At 42.6% G+C, this 22,113-nt stretch overlaps 1 protein-coding gene across 1 annotated transcript in view; it reads right to left on the reverse strand.

The window, feature by feature from the left end:
- Window positions 1–456: 456 nt before the first annotated feature.
- tcf25 (transcription factor 25) overlaps window positions 457–22,113 on the reverse strand; it is a 61,064-nt gene continuing 39,407 nt past the window's right edge. The window contains exons 16-20 of the mRNA XM_033036501.1: window positions 19,468–19,623; window positions 9,467–9,554; window positions 7,903–7,982; window positions 4,530–4,602; window positions 457–738 (exon numbers count right to left, since the gene is read on the reverse strand). Of these exons, the coding sequence (XP_032892392.1) occupies window positions 562–738; window positions 4,530–4,602; window positions 7,903–7,982; window positions 9,467–9,554; window positions 19,468–19,623 (574 nt within the window). The 3' untranslated portion in view covers window positions 457–561. The remainder of the gene's footprint in view (window positions 739–4,529; window positions 4,603–7,902; window positions 7,983–9,466; window positions 9,555–19,467; window positions 19,624–22,113) is intronic.

The following is a 22,113-nucleotide window of genomic DNA, read 5'->3' on the forward strand; positions in this document are numbered from 1 at the left end:
CAGTTCGTTTCCTGAACCTTGCAAATGGTGATATTGCACTAGCTTTACAGGAAATGGTAGTATTTAAAAATCTATTTAAGCAAATCAGAAATGTATTTATTTCTTTAAATCCAAGCTAAACGTGCAAACTATTGCAATGTTCTCATACAACTGAACTCTTAGATTACCTGTCTTTCTTTTTACAGCACTTGTGAAAAATGTAGTTTAATTTTACTAATCTCCATGTGTATAGCCTCTCCAAGACTGCAGTTAGTATAAAAATGTAACTGTACCAACCAGCTGAAGTTTTAGGTTACACTGTGAATTCTTCTCAACGAAGATCATCTTGAAAATCTTCATTTGTTACTAAATATTTGCTAAGATGCTATTTAGTTTTTTCTATCCTTTTGAAAAATTATACAAAACAGTTATCACTCATAAGTACAGGTACTATCAATAATATTCAATAGAACTAAATATATTTGCTTCAAGTTTTAATAAGAGTGTTTATATCAACTGTGGTGGAACATTGTTCGCAGTCATAGATACCACTGCAAGTAAAAGTTGATGGAAGATTTAGCTTCAGTCCCATTCTCCATCACCATCACCATCACCATCTTGATATTCCTCCTGAGGTGGTTCTTGAAATCGGATATTTGCCAACATGTCCCTCATAGCAGCCATGAGTCGATTTACTCCCTGGTTCAGTTCATGTTGCTCTTCCGCACCCTCACCCTCCACTTGCTGTCTTCTGTCCTCCTGAAAAATACACATGCCAACTTGTTTTTGTATATGGGTAGTGAAGAAGGAACATAATACAAAAGTTACAAAATCACTTAGCTTGGAGGTTTAGTAGCTAATTATACTTCAACCGAGCCTATGGCAATCAGTTACAACTTTTTTGCGAACCTCTATTTCAGTGATCTTACTGGGTTTAGAAAGTTGGTTCATGGAAGGTTGGTTAAGAAGGTTCAAATGTTGGGTATTAATGGTGGAGTATCAAGATGGATTCAACAGTGGCTGAATGGGAGATGCCAGAGAGTAATGGTGGATGTCTGTTTGTCAGGTTAGAGGCCGGTGACTAGTGGGGTGCCTCAGGGATCTGTGTTGGGTCCACTGTAGTTTGTCATGTACATCAATGATCTGGATGATGGTGTGGTAAATTGGATTAGTAAGTATGCAGATGATACTAAGATAGGTGGTGTTGCGGATAATGAAGTAGATTTTTAAAGTCTACAGAGAGATTTAGGCCATTTGGAAGAGTGGGCTGAAAGATGGCAGATGGAGTTTAATGCTGATAAGTGTGAGGTGCTACATCTTGGCATGACAAATCAAAATAGGACGTACATGGTAAATGGTAGGGAATTGAGGAATGCAGTTGAACAGAGGGATCTAGGAATAACTGTGCATAGTTCCCTGAAGGTGGAATCTCATGTAGATAGGGTGGTAAAGAAAGCTTTTGGTGTGCTGGCCTTTATAAATCAGAGCATTAAGTATAGAAGTTGGGATGTAATGTTAAAATTGTACAAGGCATTGGTGAGGCCAATTCTGGAGTATGGCGTACAATTTTGGTCGCCTAATTATAGGAAGGATGTCAACAAAATAGAGAGAGTACAGAGGAGATTTACTAGAATGTTGCCTGGATTTCAGCAACTAAGTTACAGAGAAACGTTGAACAAGTTAGGTCTTTATTCTTTGGAGCGCAGAAGGTTAAGGGGGGACGTGATAGAGGTCTTTAAAATGATGAGAGGGATAGACAGAGTTGACGTGGATAAGCTTTTTCCATTGAGAGTAGGGAAGATTCAAACAAGAGGACATGACTTGAGAATTAAGGGACAGAAGTTTAGGGGTAACATGAGGGGGAACTTCTTTACTCAGAGAGTGGTAGCTGTGTGGAATGAGCTTCGAGTAGAAGTGGTGGAGGCAGGTTCAATTTTATCATTTAAAAATAAATTGGATAGGTATATGGACGGGAAAGGAATGGGGGGTTATGGTCTGAGTGCAGGTAGATGGGACTAGGGGAGAATAAGTGTTCAGCACGGACTAGAAGGGCCTAGATGGCCTGTTTCCGTGCTGTAATTGTTATATGGTTATATGGTAAAACAAGCTCTTGGCCATCTATTTTATGCTCTGAAAATTATTTCTCCAACATCAAGGGCGGAGTGTAAGAGAACTTAATATAAATAAGTTTAAGTATTAGTGATACTAGATACATTTTTATGAAATAAAATGTTGAAACCATTTAATGGCATCACGCATTCTTTTCCACCTGCACCTGGCCAATACCATAGCTACGGTGAAGCATGGTAGTGGCAGCATCATGCTGTGGGGATGTATTTCAGCGGCAGGAACCAGTTGAGAATTTGGTGCAACTGTACTGCTCCAATACTTTGCATGTCTGCAAACTATATTATTGTAATGTTTAAGAAGGAACTGCAGATGCTGGAAAATCGAAGGTAGACAAAAGTGCTGGAGAAACTCAGGGGGTGCGGCCGCATCGATGGAGCGAAGGAAATAGGCAACCTTTCGGGCCGAAACCCTTCCTCAGACTCGTATTGTAATTATACTTTTCTGTGATATTCTGAATTTAACCACTGAGAAATAAATATATTTTTTTTTAATCCCAATCGCTCAAATCAGTGCAGCAGAGTGGTGCAGCGGTAGAGTTGCTAGCATACAGCACCAGAGACCCGGGTTCGATCCTGACCACGGGTGCTGTCTGTACAGAGTTTGTACATTGTCCCTGTGACCGCGTGGGTTATCCCCGGGTTCCCCGGTTTCCTCCCACACACCAAAGATGTGCAGGCTTGCAGGTTAATTGGCTTCAGTAAATTATCACCCATGTGTAGTTTAGAGCTAATGTACAGATACAGTGCATTCAGAAAGTATTCAGACCCCTTCACTTTCTCCACATTTTGTTACATTACAGCCTTATTCTAAAATGGATTAAATTCATTTTTTCAACATCAATCTACACGCAATGCCTCATAATAAAAAAACAAAAACAGGTGTTTAGAATTTTTTGCAAAGTAATGAAAAAGAAATAACTGAAATATCTCATTTACATAAGTATTCAGACCCTTTGCTATGACACTCAAAATTGAGCTGGTTCATCTTGTTTCCATTGATTATCCTTGAGATGTTTCTACAACTTGATTGGCGTCCACCAGTGGTAATATAAATTGATTGGTCATGATTTGGAAAGGCACACACCTGTCTATATAAGGTCCCACAATTGACAGTGCATGTCAGAGCAAAAACCAAGCCATGAAGACGAAGGAATTGACCGTAGACCTCCGAGACAGGATTGTGTTGAGACACAGATCTGGGGAAGGGTATAAAACAATTTCTGCAGCATTGCAGGTCCCGAAGAGCAGTGGCCTCCATCATTCTTAAATGGAAGAACTTTGAAACCTCCAGGACTCTTCATAGAGCTGGCCGCCCGGCCAAACTGAGCAATCGGGGGAGAAGAGCCTTGGTCAAGGAGATGACCAAGAACCCGTTGGTTACTCTGACAGAGCTCCAGAGTTCTTCTGTGGAGATGGGAGAAACTTCCAGAAGGACAACTATATCTGCAATACTCCACTAATCGGGTCTTTATGGTAGAGTGGCCAAACGGAAGCCACTCCTCAGTAAAAGGCACATGACAGTCCGCTTGGAGTTTGCCAAAAGGCACCTAAACAAGATACTCTGGTCTGATGAAACCAAGATTGAACTCTTTGGCCTGAATACCAAGTGTCACATCTGGAGGAAACCAGGCACCGCTCATCACCTGGCCAATACCATACCTACGGTGAAGCATGGTGGTGGCAGCATCATGCTGTGGGGATGTTTTTCAGCGGCAGGAACTGGGAGACTAATCAGGATCGAGGGAAAAATGAACGTAGCAAAGTACAGAAGGATCCTTGATGAAAACCTGCTCCAGAGTGTTCTGGACTTCAGACTGGGGTGGAGATTCACCTTCCAACAGGACAACGACCCTAAGCACACAGCCAAGACAACGCAGGAGTGGCTTCGTGACAAGTCTGTGAATGTTCTTGAGTGGCCCAGACAGAGCCCAGACTTGAACCCGATCGAATATCTCTGGAGGGACCTGAAAATAGCTGTGCATCGATGCTCCCCATCCAACCTGACAGAGCTTGAGAGGATCTGCAGAGAATGGGAGAAATTACCCAAATACAGGTGTGCCAAGCTTGTAGCGTCATACCCAAGAAAACTTGAGGCTGTAATCACTGCCAAAGGTGCTGAGTAAAGGGTCTGAATACTTATGTAAATGTGATATTTCAGTTATTTATTTTTAATTACTTTGCTGCAAAAATTTCTAAACACCTGTTTTTGTTTTTATTATGGGTTATGGGTTATTGTGTATAGATCTATTTTAGAATAAAGCTGTAACGTAACAAAATGTGGAAAAAGTGAAGGGGTGTGAATATTTTCTGAATGCACTGTAGGTGATTGTTGGCATGCACGACTTCGGTGGGTCAAAGTGCCCTCTTCCAAGCTGTGTCTCTAAAACTAAACTCACAACCTCCCTCTTATTTTATTCTTACCTGCAGATTAAAATTTGGCAACAAAGATCGAAAGAACAGGGACAGAGTATTTCCACCTGCTGCCTGATTGACCCTGAAAGATAAACCAATGTGATTCAACAAACTCAAAGATTAAAATCTGAAAAGCAATTACGTAACATATATTTACATATACAAATACAACATACACAGATAAACATATACATATAATTAAACATTTGAATAAAATCTCTATGCTGCAATTATACTTTGATGTTACAATCATGTGGATAGTCAGTTATAAAATCTTAAAAGATTTCTCAAATATCATTTCATCATTTTTATAAATCAGCTGTTTGTAAACAAAAACCACCACACTATGCAAAAGCAAACAATTTCAACTGGTAATCTAAAGTAAGAAGAGAAAGCTGTTAGATATACCTAGCAGCTTAATGGAGCCTCCCTTCCCCTCCATCTTTGCTTGTTTGATTTGTTTTTGTGTAATTAGGTTCATAGAAACAGCAGAAGTCCAGTCCCAGCCCCACATGGCATCATTTATCAGATGAAACCATTTCTCTATGTAGCTATTCTCTTCTCAGTCAATTATTGGTTGATCTTGGCCTCAACTCTCCATAAATTACACTGGCGTGGTAGTTTTTTACATGATACTATATTTTGCTTTTCTCAAAGTTCACAGATACCATAGAGGGCTGTCCAGTATATCTGTGAAAATTGGTTGAATTTGCAGTGAACAGCAAACAGGCAGTAAAGTGCCAAGCAACAGATGAGCTATTTGCAAAATGACTTTGACAAAAGTGTGCATGCGACTGAAATGTCAGATTCATTTCACACGTGAAAATCACTGAAAACAGAAAGAAAGTTAGCTTTATAGATGCTGACAAAAAATCTAATCGGTTTCACAGCAAATATATCCAATTACTCTCCTACAGCCGTCAATGACGAATTGAAATATGCCAGTAGGAAGATATGTCCACACCGAGACAGACCCGTAATACAAACATCCTCCCTCCCCACCACACCAAGAGGTGGCACAGGAGTGTTACAAGATGCCTAGTACCTGACTTGGTCTTTCAGCAAATGTTCAGCAAGATCATCCCGTCAACGGAGGGCTCGAGGCCTCCGACCGTGGGGAGAGCAAAGGGAGGAGATTGAACTTTTTTTTCGCCTTCCATCACAGTGAGGAATGTGGAGGAGTCACTGTGGTGGATGTTTATGTTAAAATGTGTTTTGTGTGTTCCGTTGCTTTTTAGGTGTATGACTTGGCAAATGAAATTCCTCGTATGTTGCAAAACATACTTGGCTAATAAAATATGATTATGATTATGTGCTTGTATTTATGTGGCTGCTTCAGGTGATTTTCTGATTTGGGATACTGATCAGGACAGTGGGGATTTTTGCAATAATAATGCCAGTGAATGTCAAAAAGAGATGACCATTGCCTGACAATTGTGCTGTGAATGATGCTTTGCATTTAACAGGTTCATGCTTGAATGTTGTCAAAGACTTGTTGCACGCAGGTATGGACTGTTCTATTTTCTAGGGATTTGCAACCGGGATTGAACATTGTGCAATTATGAGAGAAGATAATCACTTCCAATCTAACGGGTGGAAAAAAATCATTGTTGAAGCAGTTGAAGACAGTTGGGCGAGAACACTGTTCCAAGGAACCTCTGCAGTGATGTCCTGGGGCTGCGATAACCTACCTCTTAATAATCACATTACTCATACCAATACTCCATTCAAACAAGAGCTTTTTTCCCCCTTAGATAGACACCAAACGCCGGAATAATTCAACGGGTCAAACAGAATCTCTGGAGAAAAGGAGTAGGTGACATTTCGGGTAGAGCCCCTTCTTCAGAATGAGAATCAGGGGAAAGGGAAACGAGAGACATAGATGGTGATATAGAGAGAGATAGAACAAAAGAATGAAAGATATGCAAAAAAATTATGAGGATAAAGGAAACAGTCCATTGTTAGCGGTGGGCTAGGTGAAAATGAGTTAGACAATGAAACTCACCAGGACGACAATGAAACTAGCATAACGACTAGGGTGGAGGACAGATGGAGAGAGAGGGGATGCAAGGGTTACTTGAATCTAGAGAAATCAACATTCAAACCGCTGGGGTGTAAGCTGCCCGAGTGAAATATGAGGTGCTGTTCCTCCAATTTGCGTTTAGCCTCACTCTGACAGTGGAGGATGCCCAGGACATAAAGGTCAATGTGGGAATGGGAAGAGGAGTTAAAGTGTTTAGCCACCCGGTTTCCTCGACACCCAATGATTTTTACCAAGGTTTCTTAGTCCCTCACTGAGAAAGATGTTCCCTTGATGCCAAGGAAAGATATTCTCACCTCACCTCAGGATCTCGGCTCTTTAAACAATGTCTGGAACTGAGTACTCCTGGCAAAACTCAGTTGTGCATTGATGAACAGATTATTGGCCAGAGAACGCAACTTTTACCGCTGTTATTTCTGGATAGTGGGTCTGTAGTACTAGTCAAGGGGTCTTCTGGTGATAGACACAAAATGCTGGAGTAACTCAGCGGGACAGACAGCATCTCTGGAGAGAAGGAATGGGTAACATTTTGGATCGAGACCTTTCTTCTGGTGCATTGGCTTAGTATCTAATGCTAGAAATATATCAAATACAAGCTGTGCTCTATATAGTTTTGGTAGGAAAGATGTTACTACAGACAATGCACTTTACATTTATATTGAAACTGCTGGGGGCCGATATGAGGGAAGATTAGGAAGACTGGAGTTTTCTTTGGGTTAGATGCTGGGAAATTTAAATAGAGATTTATTAAATTCAGACTCCTACAAGAGTGCATGGTTGGTAGAAAGATTAGAAAGGGGATAAGAACTTTTTTTCATATGTGGAAAACTGCATACCTGGAGGTCGTTTCCTAATGTGGGCAATGGAGGAAGATCACTTCAGTACATTTTAAAACAACAGGTCAATGACCATAACCTAACAATCACAGGTTTGTGGGGTGGCACGGTGGCGCAGCGGTAGAGTTGTTGCCTTACAGCGCCAGAGACCCAGGTTCGAACCCGACTACGGGTGCTGTCTGTCGGGAGTTTGTACGTTCTCCCCGTGACCTGCGTGGGTTATCTCCGAGATCTTCGGTTTCCTCCCACACTCCAAAGACGTACAGGTCTGTAGGTTAATTGGCTGGTATAAATGTAAATGATCCCTGGTGTGTGTAGGATAGTGTTCATGTCCGGGGATTGCTGGTCGGTGTGGACTCAGTGGGCCGAAGGGCCCGTTTCCATGCCGTATCTCGAAACTAAACATCCAATAGACAGACTAGACAATACTCTTTAACTTCATGCACACTCTAAGCTACTGGTTAATTTGGTTTGACTCTTAAAATTAATGCTAAGTGATCCATACCTTTCAGGTCTAGTATATGTGATGATCCCATCTAATGGAGGAAGTGGATCATAACCCATCACTGGTTGAGCAGTCACCTCCTATATAAGAAAAGCAAGAATTTATTTTTAGCACATATCAAGTCAAAGTGGTGCATGGGCTTGGTCTTAGAAAAGATACTTCATGTTTCATCACCTATCAGGATAGTAAATGTAGGGTCTTAGATACTACACAGAAATACTTGCATTCTGCACACATTCTACATGCCGACATGCCAGCAAGTTTAGGATTTCCACATGTGTATGGGCAAACACATGGAAGTACCAAACTTGCTGACAGGTTTTTGCTGGCGTTTCTCCAGACATTAGGCCTGTTGCAAAAACTTAATTGCTTTAATAGACTGAGAATATATGGGTGTTAGAAATATTCATATTTTCATTAGATTTTACAACTAGCCAAGCTAAAGGTGCAGGTAGACACAAAACGCTGGAGTAAGCGGGACAGGCAGCATCTCTGGAGAGAAGGAATGGGTGGCGTTTCAGGTCGAGACCCTTCTTCAGACTGGCTCCTATGCTAAAGGTGTAGTTTGACTGAAATATCAGAGTTTTTGGTTTTGTTTATCCCATAACTTAAGTGAATAAAAAAGTTTACATTCAAAAGCATGACCCTCCTCCATTTGCATTTCAAATATTTATAAAATAATGCCACAAGACAATTCAAATGCTTAAGTTAAAGATTTTGACATATAAACATAGAAACATAGAAATTAGGTGCAGGAGTAGGCCATTCGGCCCTTCGAGCCTGCACCGCCATTCAATATGATCATGGCTGATCATCCAACTCAGTATCCCGTACCTGCCTTCTCACCGTACCCTCTGATCCCCTTAGCCACAAGGGCCACATCTAACTCCCTCTTAAATATAGCCAATGAACTGGCCTCGACTACCCTCTGTGGCAGAGAGTTCCAGAGATTCACCACTCTCTGTGTGAAAACATTTCTTCTCATCTCGGTTTTAAAGGATTTCCCCCTTATCCTTAAGCTGTGACCCCTTGTCCTGGACTTCCCCAACATCGGGAGCAATCTTCCTGCATCTAGCCTGTCCAACCCCTTAAGAAATAAAAGAAATTGAACAGCTCAAAGTATTCTGTTGAAATCCCACCATTCCTGTGACTGAGACGATTGTTTCCAAGATTTCAACTCGGTGATTTCCAGCACCTCACAATTATATAAGACATGCTTGTCTTTTTCCTAGCACACACATTGTCAACTAATTAAAAAATGACCTTAGATCTACTCATTACTTTTAATGGAGTATTAAAAGTAATGAGTAGATCTAAGGTCATTTTTTAATACTCGAGAAGAGTAGGAGTATTAAAATGTTGGTAGGATTCTACAAAAAATACGCGGGTGGAGGACAAGACATAATTGTAACTAAATATCCTTGTGTATCTTCAACATTATGATTAAACCAAGGTGGTTTGCAGCTTACTCATGGGTTAAAATAATACCATTACTCATGAAAATCAAATGTTTTCCCAAATTATGTGGATAATGAATGTCAAGATTTTCTTTCGAGTCACTCACAGGTGGAAGGGTTGCAATAGCTTCCTTTATTTCTGAGAGAATTATGTGGCGATAGATGTTCCTGGGTACATTCTGGTATCTATTCCTCCTGGAATGGGAATAAAAATAACTTAATACAGTCTCAAAGGAAAAGATTATTACACTTTCACAATCCAAATTATCAGACACCAGTGTAGCCGGGGTGGAATTTACCCTGCAACCACGCGGGTTTCTGGCAAAAGCTCTCATTTCTTCCCACATCCCAATGGCTTGGAGATTGGTAGATAAACTAGGTAATGTAAATTGCCCCTCATGTGCAAATGGTAGTCAAATCTGGGTAAGAGTTATTGGGAATGTGGGGAGAAAGATTAGCATAGGAATAATGCAAATGGGTGCTTGACAGGTAAGATTAAAGAAAATCCAAAGTAATTCTATAAATATATTATAAGCAAGAGGGTAGCTCGGGAGAGAATAGGTGTCCTTAGGGATCAAAGGGGTAAGAGATGGTGAATCTGTGAAATTATTTGCCACAGATGGCTGTGGAGGCCAAGTCAATGGATATTTTTAAGGCAGAGATAGAAAATATTCTTGATTAGTTATGGGGAGAAGGCAAAGGAATGGGATTAGGGAGAGATAGATCAGCCATGATTGAAAGGCGGAGTAGACTTGATGGGCCAAATGGCCTAATTCTGCTCCTATCACATGACCTAAGTGGGCAGGGTCCTAAATGAATACTTCTCTGCATTGAGAATAGCAAGTTCAGGGAGGGAGGGAGGGAAATGTTAATTAGTATGGAGCTGGTCAGCATTCAGAGGAGCGTTAGAGGTGTTGAAATGCAAAACAGTACATAAACCCTTAAGGGCCTGTCCCACCAACATGCGATTGCATGCGTCTAGCGCGACCAAACGGAAGCGGTGTTCGTGCTGAGTTCGCAGTAAGTACGCGCTAAGTACGCGGTAAATACGTGCAAAGTTCGCGCTTGATGTAATTTACGTCAAACTCATCAATCAGTTGGGCAGGAGGCGGGCTGGCGTCGGGCGGTGACGTCATCGCGCCACGGCACGCCGGGCGGTGACGTCATCGCGCAACGCCACGCGCTAGGCGTACGCCGTCAAGACGCTGCATACGACGTCAAGATGCTGCTTACGGCATCGAGACGTTGCGTACGGCCTCAATGCGCCTGCGGGCCGACAGGCCGTTGACGCGCGGAATTTTCGAACAGTGCCAGATTTTTGGAGCCCCGCACAACTCCATACGCCTCCGCCGATCGAAGTGGGACCGGCCCCGCGAGGCCGTACACCTCAAGCGACCACGTTTGGTCGCGCTAAACGCATGCTATTGCATGCTGGTGGGACAGGCCCTTTAGCTGATGAAGATTTTTATAACCAAGTTAAATACAGGCAAGATCCAGAGAAATGAAGGAAAGCTGCAGAGTGCCGGCGACTGTCAAGGGGGGAGGGGGAGGGGGTGGGGGTTGAGAAGGAATGGAGACACTTTTAAGAAGCCAGACATCTTTTGATAAGCCAGAGATACACAGCTGTGAAGTTCGGCGGGCATTACCGGTCGGTTTTCCTTGGTTCTGAAAACTCGTGCTTACTTTTTTTTTTAGCTATTGAGCCAATGAAAATGCCCGGTCAGCAAAGGCGATTAACTAAAACTACCTACGACTATCTCGACTGCCTACAACTACATGGCGACCCCACTACAACTGCACCTACGACTACAGGATTATCGATTTTCTCCATGGCAACCAATTTTTGGACCGCAGAAAAATTTTCAACATGTTGAAACATTTTCGGCGAACATACCGAGGCGGCGACTAGTTCCCAGAATGCGGGAACTCCTCGCGACCATGAAGGAGACTCACCAGAGACCACCAGCGAATATGCGGCGATCATGAGGCGAGCGCAGTCTCCTGCACTCGCCTAAAAAGTCGCCTAAGTGGGACAGGCCCTTAATACTTTTTCTTTATCTAAGGGCAGCAGGTAACAAAAGGCTGCTGAGTCTTGTATCAGTAGTAGAGAAATTATTGGGGAAAATTCTCAGGGTCAGGATTTAATGTACGTTTGGAGAGGTAGGGAATGTTTAGAGAAGGCAGTTCTGTGAAGGGAAAATCCCATTTTAATCATTTGAACAATTTTTGAGGAGATAACAATGACTGATGAAGACAGGGCAGTCGATGTTGACTAATTAGATTTAGTACGACATCTCAAGGTTCCAGAGTAAGCGGGTTCAGAAGGTTAAGGCACATAGGAGCAAGGCGAGCAGGCTAATTACATCAAACATTGACTTGATGGTAGATTAGTGGAAAACTGTTTTTCTCATGGAAGCCTACAACAAGTGGTGTACATCAGAGACTGCTGCTTTGTTGTTTGTGATATATATTAATGACTTGGGTGTGAATGCATGAAGTCTGATAAGTAGTTTGGCAGATAACACAAACATTTGTAGTGTTGTGAATCACGATGAAGGTTGTCAAAGTGTACAGCTGGATATAGATCATAGTCACAGGCCCTTTGGCACAAATTGTCCATGTCAAACAAGATGCCCATCTAAGTTGGTCTTATTTGCCAACATTTGGCACATATCCCTCTCAATCTTTCATCTCCATGTACCTGTCCAAATGTCAGTTCAATACTGTTCTTGTACCTGTCTAAACCCACTTTCTCTGGCAGCTCATTCTATACATGTGCCACGCTCTGTGTTAAGAAGCTGCCACTTCTAACTCCTTCTGCTCTCACCTTAAACCTATGCCCTCTAGTTTTTTATCCCCTTCCCTTGGAAAGACTGTGCATCCACCTTATTGATGCCCTCATGATTCTGTGCGTCTGTACGAGGTCATCCCCAAGTCTCCCATGCACCAAAGAATAAAATCCTAGCCTGCCCTTATAGTTTAGGCCTTCAAGTTTTGACAATATTTTCATAATTCTTCTATGTGCTCTTTCCTGCTTAATGACATATTTGCTATAGCAGAGTGATCAAAACTATACACAATATTCCAAGTGTGTAGGAAGGAACTGCAAATTTTGGTTTGCACTGAAGATAAGACACAAAATGCTGTAGTAACGCAGCGGGACAGGCAGCATCTCTGGAGAGAAGGAATGGGCAACGTTTCGGGTTCAGACTCAATGGGTGACATTTGGGGTCGAGGCCCTTCTTCGTCCTTCAGGGAGTCAGTCTGAAAAAGGGTCTCGACCCGAAACATCACCCATTCCTTCTCTCCAGAGATGCTGCCTGTCCCGCTGAATTTCCTCAGGATTTGGAGTCAATTTACAATACTCCAAGTGCAGCCTCACCAATGTCTTGTACAATTGCATCATAACATGCTACTTTTACTCAAATGCCCTGACTGAATGAAACCAGCATGCCAAACACCTTCTCCACCACCCTGTCTATCTGTGCCACCACTTTCAGGGAACTATGTGCTTGTGATACAAAGTCCCTCTATTCTTTCAGATGGAAGGTTGGGCAGAGCTCTGGTAGATGGAATCCTTTGTGAGGTGCTGCATTTTGGGAAGTGAAAAAGGGGCAAGGCATATATAGTGAAAGTTAGAGCATGAAGGAATGCTAATGAACAGACAGGCATTGGGTTTAAACTGAAAGTGGCAATGCAGGTGAAAAGGGTAGTGAAGGGGGCAAATGGCACACAATCGTCAGAGGTCAGGAAATATAAAAGTTGGGACAATATGTTGCAACTTTATAAAACACTGTTTAAGTCTTACTTGGTATAATGTGTGCAATTCTGGCCACCACACCATTCCAAAGGTGTGATTGCATTGGAGAATGTGAAAGAGATTCAGGACTGGAACACTTTAAATACAAGGAGAAATTGGATAACTCAGGCATGTTTTCACTGGAGTCATAGAATCCTAGCAAAGGAGCTGATGGGTGACCTGATAGATGCCATAGATCGGGTAGATAGGCCATTATTTTTCACATGGCATCAAAAGTATAAGGCATTCGGGTGAGAGAAAGGAGTTTTAAAATAGATCTTCGGGTAAACATTTTCATTTAAAGTGGTCAATATCTGGATTGCGCTGCAAATGGAGATCGAGGAATCGGATATCATTTATTAACGAGGCATGAGGACAGATACTTGAATTGGCAAGGCGTGGAATAATATGGTCCTAATGTGAACAAATTAGATTAGTGTAAATGGGGAGGGGGGTGAAAGATCAGCGTGGATGTGGGCCAGTTTGTGAGCTGCACAACCCCTGACTCAGTGTGCACTGAGGGCCAAGGAATCCGTTTCCGTGCCATATGACTCCATGATTATGATTCCTTGCTGTATAAAATTTAAGGGGAACAGATCATGTCAATAGTTTTATTAAAAGTTGATGATAAACAGAATAACGGGCTGATTAACTACTCTATATCGTAAGATCCTATGATTTTAAGGCATCCTGTATTAGGACAAGTGATGACTCTATGATGGAACAAAAGCAACACGCTTTAATATTTTCAGCAATATCTTTCACTGGAAACAAAATGTCTAATGGTCTCTTTAAATAGCTGAAAAAGTTTATGAAACCCATCGGGACAGGAAACCAATCATTTTCTGAAAATACAAATGACTATAACTAAAAATGCTCAGCATGAAAAGAATAGTTGATGGCAAGATGGTTAACAGCATTGATTTTCAGAGGGATCTTAAGGTCCATGTCCACAGCTCCCTGAAAGTGGTAAAGAAGGGCCTTTAGTCTATGAGTCAAGAGGCCATGCAGCAACTCTATAAGACTTTGGTAAGGATACTTTTAGTGCAGTTCTGGTCGCCCCATTCCATGAAGGATATGGAGGCTGTATAGGACGTGCACAAATAATAAATGCTGTCTTGATTAAGGGATATTCGCTATAGAGAGCCGTTGGACAAACCTGGATTGTTTTCTCTGTAACGCTGGAGGTCGAGGGGAAACCTGCTAGAAGTATGTAACATTACGAGAGACATGCATAATGGACAGTCAGAACATTTTTCCCAGGGGGGAATTGTCAAAGACGAGCAAGCATAGTTTTAAAGTGAGAAGTGCAAAGTTCAAAAGAGATGTGCAGGACAAGTTATTTTTTTGCACTGAAGGTGTGGATGCCTGGAACATGCTGCCAGGGGGAATTGTGGAAGTAGATGCTATAGTGGCATTTAAGAGGCTTTTAGATAGGCATAAGGATATGCAGGGAATGCAGGAATATGGATCATGTGCAGGCAGATTAAATTAATTTATCTTTACAGTTCATCATTTTCAGCATAAAGATGATGGGCTGAAGGGCCTGTTCCTGTGCTGTACTGTTCGATGTTCTATGACTCGTAATTAATGCAAATGTTTTAAGAAATAACTTTTTTTTAAATGGCATCCTGTTTCTAAGCATTAGTTCCCATCCAGTCTGCTGCTCTTGCATGTATATAATCTTGCTTTCTAAAACAGTCTATTTTTTTCCCCAAATCAACTGGTGAAGAAGAGTAATTTTTGCAAGTGTAATAATCTATCTGGATTTTTACACACTATATAAATATTTACCAATTGAAGTTGAATGATAAGGATGTTTCCTTTATAATTTTATGTATGATTGGAGAGTAGGTCTGATTTTGGGTGCAATCTAGCACAACCTCAGCCTGTTTTCCAAATAAACCAAGCCTAAATTTCCACTTGCATACCATGGATGTAAAACCTTCCATAACCAATGCAAGCATAACAGAGATAATCATTTTTATTTCTCTTTTGGATAATATTCCTTAATGTGCAAGATGTCAATTATTTCAGTTTCAGTAATATAGTTGAAAGCAAAGTCAACACATGTGTGCTGCCTGTCCCACTGAGTTACTCCAGCATTTTGTGAACTATTAAAGCAGCTTTATTTTAAAAAGGAATGTATTTTAATCAGTTTCTTCAAGAGGGCATTAAATGGCAAAAAATCCAAATGCTGATAACTTGACAACAGAGTGCAGCCAGTATTATGGGTATTAATAATATTATTATTATTCAAGAATCATCAATTTTGAACCAATGTAGAAAATCACAGCAGTAGATGTGTGCTTGTGATGAACTAGGTGGGAGGAGAAAGAAAAGCTACCATTGTTGAGTTTGAAATGAAAAGGGGCTGGCAAGGGGTATTCCTGATTGTATCAGGAGTGCTTGTTCCAAAACCTCAATGATGGGGAAAATGTGTCAGATGATATATAAATAGTGGACATGAAAGCAGAAATATACCAATCAGAGGGAAATGATGTAGCACGTGGAAGAAGAAAACTCACTGATAACATGACTGCTATGACTTTGATAACCTGTGCACTTGCTGCCCAAAATAAGATGCATCATAAAAGATGAAACACAAAGATTAGAAGCGACACAGCAATATAAATGACAAAGATATATTGCTGTAGTAACTTAGCATCTCTGGAGAACATGGGTAGGTGACGTAGAGTGGAAATGCAGTGAAGACCTATCCTGCCAAGGCGGATCAGTGCCATGTTTTATTTATCTTGGTCACTCACTTAAGCACTGTAGATTAGTGGCTCATGTTATGAGTCATGGTTTGTAGTTACGCCTACTAGTTTAATAGTGTGGCACTCTGCTATCCTGACCGTACAAGTTCATTTCAATCTGCATTTGTTTGGGTTAAGTTTGAGATGGATGGCCTTGGCACGCTTCAACACTTTTGTCAGATTGGCGTCGTGTTCCTCAATCTTTTTCCCAGCAATTATGATATCGTCCACTACGATGGAGCAATCCGGAAAACAATTGCTCCATGGATTGTTGAAACACTTCACTGGCTGGACTTATACCGAAGGGCATTCTTAAAAAACTATATCGTCCGAACGGTGTACTGAAAGATGTCAGCTTGGAGGATTTATGTTCCAGTGGAATCTGCCAGAATGAATTCTTGGCATCTAGCACTGTGAATACAGTTGCATCAGCCATGTGTGCCACAATCTCGTCCACTGTACGCATTGGACAACATTGTCTCTTAATTGCTGCATTTAAATCCTTGGGGTTAATGCAAATCCTTATCTCGTCTTTATTTTTAATAGTGGCAACCATTGAGGAGACCCAGTCTGAGGGTTCAGTTACAGGAGTAATCACACCAAGAGCCACCATTCTGTTAAGTTCACTTTGTACTCGATCCCGCATAGCATGGGGAATCCTGTGGGCTGGACGAACAACTGGGATTGCCTCAGGGTCAATAATAATCGTGCATTTGGCAGGCAACCTGCCCAGTTCGTCGTTAAACAAGTCCTTGTATTGTGTTAAAATGTGATGCGTAAAATCACAGTCTACAGCCACTGGACAGACGGAAGGGCTGAAGGAAATCAAACCCATGTCATGACATGCGTCGGCACCCAGTATGGATGGTACCTTCTCGCGTACCACGTAGATATCCAGGATGTGGTCACACGCATTGAGACGACAGCGTAACTTTACATGACCAATAGGTGCAATGCTGCCCCATTAAAAGAGATAAGTCAAGCAGTTGTCTTAGTTAGAGTTTCTGTGATTTGTAGCTGTTGGAAGACAGCCAACGAGATTGCGTTGCACCTGGCCCCGGTATCCACCTTAAGATAGAGAGTTTTGCCGTTATTGAGCAGTTTGACCTTGGGATCGAGCTTGGACGCTGAACCAGACAAAGCATCCACATTATTCTCTGTGCTGTCCTCATCTGTTTGTGGGAACTGGGAGCTAGGGTATTCATCCTGGTTTAATAAGCTGACAGACTGTTTCGTTTGAGATCTGTTATTTCCTGATTTACAGCATTTCACTAAATGATTTCTTTTATTACAGAGCCTGCAGGTCTTTCCAAATGCCGGACACTGATTACGAACCGCAGCATGTGAACTTCCGCAATTAAAGCAATTAGTAATCCATCTTGGGCTGTTAACATGCCCCTGAAACCGTCGAGTAGTAATTTGATTAGATACGCTGGCTGCATTGACTTCACGAACAGCAGAAGCAGTTAGCGTTTTAATGTAGGCATTGGTTAACTCAGCTAAGCGACAGCGATTTTCGATTGGAGGCTTGGGTTCAAATCCCATTTCTGACACCATGTTATTTATGGGCCTTGTGATAATAAAGACCTCATGCCATGTCAGGTTAAATACTGTTTATTCAAGACAAATAAGTACAAGCTCTCACTTGGGAGTGTACTCCAGACTGTAGAGCATAGCGGAGTGCCACACGAATGTTACTGCAACTCCAGAAATATGACATCGTCCTCACCTACAAACGGGAAAAGGATATGCACCTGGCAGACACTCTTTCACTTGCACCTCGGAAGACGAAGACTTTATTGTGATGTCTGTATCCTTCATCCCCTCATCATGGATGGAGGACTTGGTTGCCCACACTACCACCGACAGGACCCTACAGTGGCTAACATCTGTCATTAAGCGTGGCTGGCCAGACAACCACTACAGCGTTCCTTTGCCAGCTCGACCTTCTTTTCCTGTTCGGGACGAATCAGTGCTACAAGACGGTATTGTTTTAAAAGGACACAAGGCCGTGGTTCCTGCCTCACTACACCACCGGTATTCTGACGCTGTCCACGCAGGACACCCAGGCGCTGAAGCCACTGCATCATGGGTGAAAAGCATGTTTTACTGGCCTGGTTTGGCCGAATACATCAACAACAATGTGGCAGCTGGTGCCGTGTGCAGTAGCCTGGCACCTCATCAACAAAAGCAACCACTTCCACCACATCCTGTACCTGCGCTCCCGTGGTCTACAGTGGCAGCTGATTTATTTGAGTGGCACGGCAAGCAGTACCTGGTGCTCGTGGATTCGTATTCAGGGTGGTTCGACATTGATTTTCTCAGCTGCCCAACTTCCAGCAGTGTGATTTCGAAATTATCTCATCATTTTTCAATCCATGGATCTCCAGGCAAGCTGTTGACTGACAATGGCAGCCAGTTCACCAGTCAACAATTCAGAGTTTGCAAGACAATGGAATTTTCATCACATTACCAGCAGCCCTGAGTAGCCACAGTCTAACGGGCTGGCTGAATGGGCTGTCCGGAGTGCAAAACAACTCATGGAGCGCTCTCACAGGGCCAAATCTGACGTTTTCCTGGATTTGCTCAACTTGCACAACATTTCCCGTGACCCTGCCTTGGGTTCACCTGCCCATTGCAGAAAAAATGTTAATCCCACATGACTTTCTGCCTGAGAAGATTCAATCCAGTTGCAACAGAAGCGTGACATTCAGAAAAAATGGTTTGACAAGACGAGCAGGCCTCTGCCACCGTTGACCAAAGGACAGGTGGTCCGCTTAGACTGACAAAGGCCACGACCGTATTGGGGTGATTTCTGGTCTAGCTTCAGAACCACGCTCGTACATTGTTAGAGCCGATGGCGGCACCTACCGACAAAACAGACAACATCTCCTGCCTGTGAAGGCGCCAATCCCTCCCCCTTACTATCCTGACCGTACAAGTTCATTTCAATCTGCATCTGGTGACCCTCACATGCTCTTGCCGACACAATGATCCATGCCTGTGACAGCTCCTTTGTCTGTCCCATCCTCGCCTGCACCACTGTCTCCGAATTCGACTTCTGAGGCGTTGGTCCACTCCCCCACGGTGGTGATATCACCAGCTCTGTCTCCGGAGAAAAAGAACGGCGATGGGCTTTATCGTACACGCTCCGGTGGTGTTTGCAGGCCCGTCGTGAAGTATCCGGACTATGTTCGACTTTACATATGTTTGTCATCGGTTGTGATATTTGCTTTGCTTAGTTATGGGTATGCAGTGTTGTTAATTCTTTAAGAGGGGGGATGTAGATTAGAGGCTCATGTTATGAATCATGCTTTGTAGTTATGCCTTATGGTTTATTAGTGTTGCACTCCCCTATGCTCCGCAGTTTGGAGTACACCACCAAGTGAGAGCTTGTACTTGTTTGTCTTGAATAAACAGTGTTTAACCTGACATGGCATGAGTTCTTTATTATCACAAGGGCCATAAATAACAAGGACACAGCTTATATTTGAAAACATACATTCCTCTCCATTGTTTCGTGGAGAATTTAGATATATTGAGCACTTACTTATTCTCAGACTCCACAAGTGGATCTTTTGCATCCACTCTTCTTAAAACTTCCTTCACGTTCTCCTCCAACCATGTTATGATTCCTGCATCTTTCCAAAGCATCCAATTTCTTCCGATAAAGAGTGCCACCAACTGCTTCAGTGCACTTGGCTGCCTGTAGGTGCAGGGGAAGGGGTATGTGAAGAAAAGGATTGCACGTCAATGTAGAAATGAGAGCACTGAAGATTTTTAACCGTTTTAATGAAATAATTTTCTTTGAACATCTTCCACAAGGGAAGGATCCACAGTCTAAATTCATAGACTCTCAATGCTTTACATCAACGGTGAAGATATGATTTGTTTTAATTACATGTGTGGTCAAACTGATTAGAAAGTAGAAGAAATATCTATTTTAATTAGTTTCATTTTGGTTGGGCAAGTTGAGATGATTAACAATGGCACAGCATACATTCATATCCTATTTACATAAGAAGACTCAATGTTAAAGATTTGCAATTAAACATTTACTACTGGATAAACATAATTTCAGTAAAATCTTAGTCTGGCACATTTGGAACTTGGTGTTGCCGGACTAGCAGACTTCCCATCTGATGAAGTCCCCCATGCTGAAGTAGGCTGATCCAGTAGATTGAAATGCACGGGATTAAGAGTGACTTGGTCGTAAGGATTCAGAACTGGCTCAGAAGAGAACAGAGGGTAGTGGTGAAAGGACAATATTCAGACCCAAGGACTGTAACCAGTGGCGTTCTGCAAGGATCTGTGCTGGGACCACTGTTGTTTGAGATATTCCAAAATTACTTGAACATGAACATAGATGAGTTGGATAGTAACTTTGCGGACAACACCAAGATTGCTGGGGTCGTGGACTATGAGGAAGGGTGTGGCAGTATACAGTGGGATATAGACCAATTGCAGAAATGGCAGATGGAGTTTAATCCAAAATAAGTGTGAAGTGTTGCACTTTGGGAGGTCGAATGTAAGGGGAATGGTAAGACCCTTAACAGCATCAGATGAACAAATGTGCTGGGAGATTGCAGACAGCTGCAGGTCAAATAAGGTTGTTGTCGTTGGGGATTTTAACTTTCCCAGTATAGACTGGGAAAATCAGCATGAAGGGTTCTGATGGGGTGCAATTCCTCAAACATGTTCAGGAGAGTTTTCTTAAACAGTATGTGGAGGCCCCCACACGTGAGAGGGCAACACTGAATCTAGTATTGGGAAATTGGGAAGGACAAGTTAATGAATTGTGTGTGGAGGAGCCTTTTGGGTCCAGTGACCACAGTTCGATTAGGTTTAAGATAGTTATGGATAAGGACGGAGAGGGTCCATGTGTTAAAATGCTCAACTGGGGTAAGGCCAACTTTGAGGGTATGAGAGAAGGTCTCGCTCAAGTTGACTGGAGCAGGTTATTTGAGGCGAAAGGAACATCGGTCAAGTGGGATGTTTTTAAGTGTGCTGACAAAAATTCAGGATATGTACGTCCCCGTTAGAGTGAAGGCCAAACCAGGCAAACGTAAGGAAGCTTGGCTGACGAGAGAAATTGAGAAGTAGTCAAAAAGAAGAAGGATGCATGGGACAGGTATAGGCAGCTGGGATCATGTGCATCCCTGGAGGAGTTTCAGGACTAAGGAGTAAACTAAAAAAGGAGATCAGAAGGGCAAAAAGGGGCCGGGAGATAGCTCTGGTGGGTAACATTAAGGACAATCCCAAAATATTTTATAAATACATAAGGGGGAAAAGGGTAACTAAAGAGAGAGTGGGACCTCTCAGGAATCAAAGCGGTCACCTCTGTGTGGAGCCATAGGCGATAGGCAAGGCCTTAAATGAGTAATTCTCCTCTGTATTTACCGAGGAGAAAGACAGTAGGACGGAGGAGATTGGGGCAGTCACTGGAAATGTCTTGAGAGCAGTCAGGGTTAACGTCGATGAAGTACTGAAGGTACTGTCATGTATGAAGGTAGACAAATCTCCAGGGCCTGATCAGATATATCCGACAGTGTGGGAAACTAGAGAGGAAATTGCGGGAGCCCTGGTTGAAATTTATTAGTCGTCCTTAAATACAGGAGAGGTGCCGGAAGGCTGGAGGGTGGCAAATGTGCCTCTTTTCAAGAACAGCTACAGGGAAAATGCTGGGAACTGTAGGCCGGTGAGCTTAACATCTGTGGTTGGTAAGTTACTACAGAGTATTCTGAGGGATAGGTTATACAGGCATTTGGTTGGGCAAGGGCTGATTAGGGATAGTCAGCATGGTTTGTACGTGGGAGGTCGTGTCTCACAAATTTGATTGAGTTTTTTGAAGACGTGACCAAAAGGGTTGAAGAGGGCAGAGCTATAGATGTTGTGTACATGGACTTCAGTAAGGCGTTCGACAAGGTTCTGCATGGTAGGCTGCTCTGGAAGGTTAGATCGCATGGGATCCAAGGAGAGATAGCCAAATGGATAGCAAATTGGCTTCATGGAAGGAAGGAGAGGGTGATGGTGGAAAGTTGCTTCTCAGAATGGAGGCCTGTGACTAGTGGTGTGCCACAGGCTTCAGTGCTGGGCCCGTTACTGTTTGTCATCTACATCAATGATTTGGATGAGAACATACAGGGCAAGATTAGCAAGTTTGCTGATGATACAAAAGTTAGTGGTTTTGCAGATA

This window comes from Amblyraja radiata, chromosome 17 (assembly GCF_010909765.2).
Source record: "Amblyraja radiata isolate CabotCenter1 chromosome 17, sAmbRad1.1.pri, whole genome shotgun sequence".
NCBI classification, from domain to species: domain Eukaryota; kingdom Metazoa; phylum Chordata; class Chondrichthyes; order Rajiformes; family Rajidae; genus Amblyraja; species Amblyraja radiata.